The sequence below is a fragment of the Solanum tuberosum genome, unplaced genomic scaffold, assembly GCF_000226075.1.
Source record: "Solanum tuberosum cultivar DM 1-3 516 R44 unplaced genomic scaffold, SolTub_3.0 scf00144, whole genome shotgun sequence".
NCBI classification, from domain to species: Eukaryota; Viridiplantae; Streptophyta; class Magnoliopsida; order Solanales; family Solanaceae; genus Solanum; species Solanum tuberosum.
Genome location: NW_006239074.1, coordinates 176,645 through 186,021, shown reverse-complemented (window position 1 = coordinate 186,021; position 9,377 = coordinate 176,645). Strand labels below are relative to the sequence as shown.

General features: G+C 28.2%; 1 protein-coding gene across 5 annotated transcripts in view; it reads right to left on the bottom strand.

The window, feature by feature from the left end:
• Positions 1–554, bottom strand: part of LOC102595902 (acetylornithine deacetylase) — a 52,942-nt gene extending 52,388 nt beyond the window's left edge. For all 5 annotated transcript variants that reach the window (XR_001474080.1, XR_001474081.1, XR_001474082.1 and 2 more), the window contains exon 1: positions 104–554. Coding sequence is in view for 2 of the 5 variants with exons in the window: in XM_015311102.1 (XP_015166588.1) it covers positions 104–436 (333 nt within the window). In the remaining 3 variants the exon portion in view is untranslated. The remainder of the gene's footprint in view (positions 1–103) is intronic.
• Between the last annotated feature and the right edge of the window lie 8,823 nt (positions 555–9,377).

Here is a 9,377-nt window from a genome sequence, read left to right as displayed (position 1 = left end):
ACCCCCCCAAAAAAAAAAAAAAAAAAAAAAAAAAAAGCAACCAACTTTACATAGTAAATTCAAAATATCAAAAAGGGGTAGCAAAATAATTGCATTTACATACCCAATCATCAGGGTTGGCAGTGACAACATCCATATGCATTCCAACAAAAGACAAGATTTTTCCGGGCTGAGTACCCGGGTACTCCACAATAAGATTACCCCTATTAGGCTTATAAGTAACATGATTGATGATCAGTGGTCCGCCGCCGGTGGTGGTGCTATAAGGAAGAAGCGTATCAAGAACGTGATTCACAATCCTGTCTTCCTCCGGGATAAGCTCCGGCGGATTGTTCTGTACATATTTAGACTCGCCGATCAGTTTCCCCAAAAGGGTTACGAATGAATCCTTGTTTAGATCGCCCAAAATCTGCTTTACAGAAGCTGAAGTAGCCATTGTAGTAGTGAGCTGATGCCTTGTTTTCGGAACAGAGCAAACCTAGGGGAAGAATTTTGACGTTTTAACAAGTCCTATTTTTCATTAGTTATAACTAGTACCCAATTGACTTTATTAATCCATCTTGTTCATATGTAAATGGAATCCCTCAGTTTCATTTTATTTTGGCCTACTTTTTTGGATATTTCATTTTAATTTTTCATAGCAAATTAAAAGATTCTTTTTAAGTTTCTATGTATAATTCTTAGTATTAATTACAATAACAGCATTTCTCGTATAGTCCAATAAATAGGATTTGGAAATAATAAAGTATACGCAAATTTGACCTCTACTTCTAGAACGACTTAGCAGAGTAATACTATAATAATATAATATTATAATCAACTACACGAAACAACATATAATAATCAGAAATCAAAGAATAGGAAACAAGAGTAATACTACAACAAATAGAATGAAAAGCAAGTCAATGCACTCCTACCTATTACTAGTATGGACACCCTCTTGCCTAACCCTCTAACCCTGCTCCGTAACCTCCACACTTTCTCATTTAAGGTTGTGTTCTCAATGAGCTGTAACTGCATCATATCTTATTTAATTACCTATCTTCAATATTTTTTTGGTCTAACTCTACCTCTTCTTAATTCATCAATAACCAGCCTCTCAAATCTACACACTGGGGCATTCGTGTCTCTCCTCATCACATGTCTGAACCATCTCAATCTTGTTTTTTGTATCTTATCTTTCACCAAAATCAGTTTCACCTTATCTCGTATATCTTCATTTTTAATCATATCTCTTCTAGTATATCTACATATCTATTGAAGCATCCTCACCTCCGCCACTAATTTTAGCTTATTAATGTGAGAGTTCTTAATCAACCAACACTTCGCCTCATATAACAAAACTAGTCTAACCATCACTTTGTAAAACTAGCCTTTAAATTTTGGTGGCTTTTAAGATATGTAGTATTAACTAACTACATAAAATAGAGGTAGCCAGCTTTATAAGTTTAAAGTATCATTAATAAAATTAGTTTAATTAAATACACCTCTCATTGAGGGTGTTCACAGTTTGGGGAAAAATCAAACCAAACCGACATTTGACTTAGTTTGATTTTAAAATTTTAAAATTGATAATAGCTGATTTTTTTTATTTTACTAAATAAAAAAATTGAGTCGATAATTATACACATAAATTTAATAATTATTTGAATATACAATATTATTTTTTCATAAATAATTATAAGTATTTAATACATTTTAATCATTAATTTGATTCTAGTCTACTTCATTCACGTGCTGTACAATATTTTTAAATTAAGTCTAGTTGTCTATATATGTTATGGTGCATTGTCGATTTTTATTTTTTATTTTACTAAACATCAATTTATTCTTCTATGGCTTGCCTCTTTTTTTTTTTTTTTTTTTAAGGGATGAGCGAATATTAGACATGTAAAGTGGAGCAACTTCTACAATTATGCAAATTAAATATGTGAAAACTTTATAATAGTGTTAAAAATGAGCAACTTTCACATATAGCAAACATAAAAATTATATTTGTATGTTATAGCTATAGTTTGTATAATTGCGCTGCATAGTAAATTTTATGTTTGTTATAGAGCTTTTGATTTGTATAATTCGCTAGATACATCCAATTTTATACAAATTGTTCAGTTTTGTAATTTTGTATAATAAGATTTGTATTTGTATAATTATAAGTGTATAGGACGAAAATATATGTATTTGTATTTGTATATACATTTTTCTCTCGCTTTATACAAACACAAAACGCATTTTATACATTTTATACCTAAAATGTATAAAAATGGTTAATTGTATACCGAAAATGGCTAATTGTATACCGAATCAGATGGCAAAAAAATGGGATGTTTGCTGCGAATTAAAAATAAAATAAACTATGGCTATCGCATTTAATTTCAATTAATAGTTTGCTATTTCATACAATTTTCCCGTTAAAAATAATAGAAGATTCGGATACATGCATCTTGTGACAGTAAAGAGGATTTGTTGAAATAATTGTCTCATTATCAATTTATCATTAGCTAGTTATAAATCTAAAAATCGAACCAAATTGATGGTTTCTGTTTTATTTGGTTTGATGTGGTTTTAGAAATTTCAAAATCGACTAAGTTGATTTGATTTAGGTTTTAATAAAAAAATTCATTCAAATCAAATCATAAACACCCTATCTCTAATTAAAGTTTTTTAAATGGGTGTATTAAGTCAACATGAGTCAAGTAATATGAAACGAAATGAATATTTAATTTGCATGCACACTTTAAGAAATGCAATCACTCCTACAAATTTAGAAATATTTTCATTAAATCATTCTTAATTAAATAATATTTTTTTACTATATATAATTTCTTGAGCTTTTATAAAATAAAAATAAAAAAATACAATAAACTATTGAACATACAAACCTAGTTTTGGAAATATGTCTCAAATACACTTTCTTCTTCTTCTTCCTAAGAAATTAACAACATTACATTATAGTGCAAATACTTGAGTGCATATATAATAGAACAATTTTAAAACATCTTTTTCAGTATATTTTCCGAATAACTAGTTCTAAATATATTCCATTTGAATCATTTTTTATTATATATAGGAGTTAAAAAGGTAGTAATAAATAGGAGAAGACTATTAGAAAAAAATATTTTAAACATATGAAAATTGTTATGAATGATATTGGGCTTGGGCCGAATGAGAGTAATGGGCTGAAAAATCAATATCTTGGACACTGGGTTAATGGTTTCGATGGTGTAAATAGGTTACTCATTAAATATCACAATTTCACAATGCTAGAATATAAAGGTATTCCAATATTGTTGTGAAAAGTCTGTTTGCTCTCATCTTCGGATCCATTCGATATAAAATCATAATTTAAAATAATGATATAAATTTGAATTGTTTGAACATGCAATTTAGATTTCTTAAGTTATATTTTTTTTTATCAAAATACATAAATAAAAAACTATCCAATTTTATTTTTTTTCAAATTCTTATATAATCTTACCAAATAAGCAAACCATAATTCTACTTGTCTCATTTTTTAAGTTTCTATGCCCTTTAATTTCATCTTTTGGTATATAAATTGATTGGTGTTATTTTCCTCATTAATATCACTTTCCAGTAGCATGAATTTCCCCTCACATTTGTGTTGATCTTTGTTGAATTTCAATTGCATTCCGCTTCATTTGTTTTAATTTATATGACTTAATTAGATTGAACATAAAAAAAAATTAAAAAGACTTTTGACATTTATAATATACTAATAAAGTGTTATAATTGTCTGATCTTATATCTGAAGCACACACAATCTGTTGATATTTTTTAACAGATTGGAGTAAATTTATTTGCATGTTTATGATATGTAGTCCTCCTCATTTTCTCTCTTCTACTATTGCAAATGTGTTGATATTTAAAATTTACTGACCCAACTTATTCAAATTTTCTCTTGTTGAACTCGAAATCCCAGAATATATATAGTAGTACAATTCAATTATTATTTTGTCATAGAATTTTGAATTATATACCATTATCAACTATTTTTTTAAAAAAGGAAATCTAATTATGATATTGTGTTTGGAAGAAGTGTCACTGTTCCAGGCTTGCAACATTCATTGTTAATTTGTTATATGGAAAATTACATTACAGTAAGAGAAAAGAAGAAAAAAAAAAAAGGGTGTTTATACTAGTGTCCAGTATGCAGCAGGCAGGGGTATCGGATAAGTTGAGTGGCCATATTTGCAATGATTACAACTCTTTTAATTATTGATATCCTATCCCATACATTTGAACACGACTTCACCTACTTTTTCAATTCTTCACTCCACCCTAGTGGCTAAATTTGAGATAATGTGTAAAATAAATAGTTCAGATAAGAAAAAAGAACAATTAGCAAACTGATAGTTGATTTAGTTAACTTTATTGTGTATTAATACACAAATAATGATATAGTTTGAATAGGAAATAGGAACAATTGATAGTTAGATAATAAAACTCATGAAAAAGTAATATTTAATTTAATTCTGCTTTTGACTATTAACTCTATATTTTTTTTTACTTACACTAACTACCCTTGAGTTCCACTAGCCCATCATAGGGGTATGCAAAAACCAGTTAAAACGATTTTGTAATATTTTTTAGAGAAAATTTTCAAAATGTCAATATTTTAGCATTTAATGAACCCTCTTATCAACATTTTTAATATTTATTAAAAATGTCAATTTTTTAGTTTGTTATTGTTCTGATTTATGTATTTCTTTTTGTTTGTTTGATTTGAAAGAATACAATTATTTAATAATAGAAAGGAAAAAATCATGGATAGAATATTTAAAAAAAAGGAACATATCACTTAAAATTCTCATCAGTTACAATTTCAAAAGTAATTGATTGTATTCATTCCAATATGTATGAATTATGATATGTGTATTTGTATTCATTGTGGTTTTCAAGTTTGGATTTGTATAATGACATTTGTATTTCTTTATTAGTTTGTATTCATTCCAATAGGTATACCAAATTTATTTGTAGTTATTAAGAAACATATTTGAATCCATATACTTATGTAAACTCGTGTTCATTCAGAAAATATACAACATTGATTTGTATATTTTTCAAAAAAGTATATTCTTTCTTAAAATTCCAACAAAATTTGTATTCCAGTCATCAAAAACATACAAATTTACAATCAAAATTTGTATTTAAAAAAAAAATAGTATTTCTTTAATATGTTATGTATTCCAAAAAATATATTGTATTCAAAGTTTATTTTATAGAACATCTACTAAATCAGATTCCAAATTATTTTGTATTCCAAGCATCCAACATACAAAAAAGTCAATAATTATTTTTTAACTTTGAAATATGGCTGATGATTTTGTACTTGCATTTCCTTTGGGTCCTTCTGCATGTGAGAAAGATGCAAAATACTTCAATTCCTTAGAAAAGAAAACTAGAATTGTTTGATGTCGTCCAACAAAGTGTCTTTAGATGAGATATTTGATCCGGAAATCCCAAATTGAATACCTCAGTGACTGTCTAACCTTTAAAATTTCAATATTCAGATAGTAACTTATGAAGATCTTCAAATCCAAAATATAAAATACGTTTCAGATCCATTTTCGAATCACTTTTTCAACAGCCATTTTCGTATCACTTCTAAACAAATTAAAGAATCAACAGTTAATGAATACCCGATCGTTTTTGTATTTCACCGACAATCTCAAAGTTCAATGAAATCAATCCAATTCACTTCGAAATCTCAATCGATTATTTCAAAAATTTCTTCCCTAATGGAAACAATCGCAAATCAGGCGGATTCACTTTGACAAAGGATGAAAATCTTTTGAATGATTTCTGAGATTTTTTAGAAAAATGGAGGAATTTGATTTAGAAAAGGCAAGGTTTAAGTTAGTTAAGGATGTGGAATAATGGAAGAAATTGTGAGAGAGAGAAAAAGAGAAAGGATAGAATTTTAGTAAAAAATTGAGAGAGAGAAAAGTGGTAATGGGGTCTTTGTTTTTAACTTTCACACGTAATGAAGTAAAAAATTGGGCAAATTTGAGAAATAAAAGGAAGGTAAATGAATTATATTTAGGATACATTTTCTTTGCTAAAATATTGACATTTTGACATTTTTAATAATTATTTTAAAGTGTAGATGCTTTTAATAATTATGTTAGAGATTTTGACTAGTTAGCTAATTTATCCTATTTTTTATTAGGTTATTGGTTTGATTTTTTATTTTATAATTTTGGTAAATGATTAAATCAATCGATAACCCAATAAGATTATTTTAAAATTACTAGTTTATTCTATCCTATTTTCTGATTTTAAGTATTGTTTTCCGTTGTAGGCAACACAAACTAGCCTTTTTGCCTCTTTATTACGATACCTTCTCTCTTTTGGACACAAACTAGTATCTTCTCTCTTTTCAATTTTAGATTTCATTCGGACAAAGACAAATATTTGATGTTGTTTTTGCAATTTATCGCCTGATCTTAAACAAAAGTGATCAATGTAAATAAATTTGTGTTGCACTTCTATTCTTGCTACTATTTCTATTTTATGAACATCGATTATTTGAGCATTCTCTTATTGATTAAATCAAAAATAAAAAATCGAACCGCTAAGGGAAAAAAATCGATAATAAATATCTTATTGGTATGATTATTGATTTAGCATATTCACAAATCAAATCAAACCCCCAACCAAAACTAAACCAAAACCTATAGCTGTTCTCTTTCTGAAGTAACTAGCTAGATCTGTCAATTTACAGTACAATCTCTCTGGGACCAAACTTTTTTTTTTTTTTTAACTCACAAAGATACTCCTTATAAGCTCTTTTTACGTTTCCAAATCTTTGTCCTATATTTGTCAGTAAAAAACACACTAGGGTTTTGTATTGTGAAGTTGTTTTCTAAGATTATTTTGTTATCTTTTCTTACTTTTCATCCTCCAAAGCTATGTACGTGTCGTTTAAAAAATAAATACCTATGGTGGACATGCACTGAATTCAATAATATTATGAACCATCTCATTCACCTTAAGAAAAAATTAATTAATGAACCTACATGTGTTGTGGTGTAGTGGTAGGACTGTTTCACCCTTAACCTGAAGTCTCAAGTTCGAGCCTTGGGATGGAGAAACTCATATTGGGAGCGTCAGTAGTACCCTTGGATGGGCCCTGCAATCCACGATTCAAATTTAGTCAGAGCTCCAATGCAGACTCCGAACACCGAACGAGAAACCAAAAAATATTAATTAATGAGAGGTTGATGAGAAATTGATATTGATAGTGGAGGAAGTAAAAAAAAGAAAGAAGAGGGGACCAAATTAAAACATGCATGTAAATGTTCTGTCCTGCAAAAGTATACTTATTAAAATCATGCAGTGCAGGCCCTATATATACATATATATGTTGTGATATCTCTTTAGCTAGATGGTCCTAAATGGCTCAGAATACTCAGTTGATTTTTGCTTACAAAGATTTGTGTTTGTGGGGGTCCAAGTCAATGGTGAGTTACTACTTTTTAAAAAAAAAAATTGAACACACAAACTACAAAGTACTGAACTACTATATGAATGAGGCAGTTCCTCTGAAATTTTTGGACCACCTAAGTTATTAGTTGATTGTGTAGGTAAGTTTATTTTGAGGTACATAGCTACTATATTCTCAACTGTAAATCTAAAAGGCAACAAAAATACTCATAAATTTGACACAAAATTATCGTTTTTAGAATGAACTAGACGTATAGTACATTATCCAAAAACCATAACACGATATTTTAATAAAAATACAAATGATACAATTACCAACTACATAATTTGTTAAAATATAATTAGTTACGAAGATCCATCAATGCAAACAAATGAGTAAATAGAAATAATAACAATAGCAACTAGTTATTCTTTAATATATTAATCTTCTTACATTCTACGAACAATCTCTTTAACGAGAATACACTAATGAGGGGTTAGGTAGATAGCATTGAGGGGTGGTTACTAGCCAAATAGATATGGCGCATAGAGACAGTATTCAGCTACTTGTCATATCTATGGTCCTAATTAATTTCATGATAAACTACCCAGCTATCGATGGGTTGAATTAAATTTGAGTGAATTAGAATTAATTGAGTTAATAGATGATTGAACTCTGAACACGTCTAAAAGTTTCTTAGATTAAAATGAGTTGAGTCAAAATTGATTAATTAAACAATAGGTGGTAATCCAACCCGTCCAACTTTTTTACAAGTTTTAATGTCTTTATTTGTTTTCTTATAATTTGTTTAATTATTTAATAAAAAAAAATCTTTTATTATGACTTTATATAACATGTAAAAAAAAAGTTTTTTTAAAAATATTTTGATAGAATTTTGCATAGATCAAATCAAGCCAACTTTTAAATGAGCCAAATTGAACATATCATACTTATAAACTAAATTAATAAATAACCAAGTTATTAATTAACCCACCAAAATAAACGAATTATACGTATCATATTTTCATAGACTACTTTTGCCACCGTGATCATAGTTAATTTGTATTGGTGGGCGGTGGTCATAACTCTAAAAGCAGAATAGGAGGACGATGGCCTAGGTTTGTTAATGAATCTACTAGCATATTGACTTTCAAAGCAAAAGAGTCTATTGTCAACAATGCAACTTGACAAGTTGCGCGATATATATTTGAAAGCCCCAAACTAATTAATTCATTATTTTCAACTTTATAAATGCCTATACTTTTTATTACATTCATCATAAACATCCACTTATAGAGGTGCACTCACCTGATCGACGTACCATAAGAATGTCCGCATGTACCAAATTAGCCCCTAGTGTTAAAGTGTATCGTGTGATGTATGGATTAGGTGCATATCATAGTTATTACTTTGACATAGATAAAAGTTTGATATCGAATGGAGAAAAGTAGAAAGATAGATCATTCATCGAATTTTGAACCGTGCCAAAAGGTTCGTATGATTAATTCACTGCAAACAAAAACATAAGGGTGTATGAAAAGTAAGGCCAAACATAGAAGAGGAAAAGAAACAAAGGGCATATAATACCAAATTTGGTAAAAGAAAAAAGAAAAGTATATACTCAAAAATACTTCCCAAAATAATTATCGGTCTAGGAGTTCAAGACTAAATTAGTTGACAATTCTTTCCAACTTCGTATATATATATATATATATATATATATATATATATATATATGCTCTTATAGTATCATTGACTAATGAGTAATTTCTAAACAAAAAACCTTAATGGTACCACAAAATATATATATACATACTCATATAGTAGTATCATTGAATAATGAGTAATTTTTGAACAAGAAACATTAATGATACCACAAAAATATATATATACTCTTATAGTATCATTGACTAATGAGTAATTTCTAAAC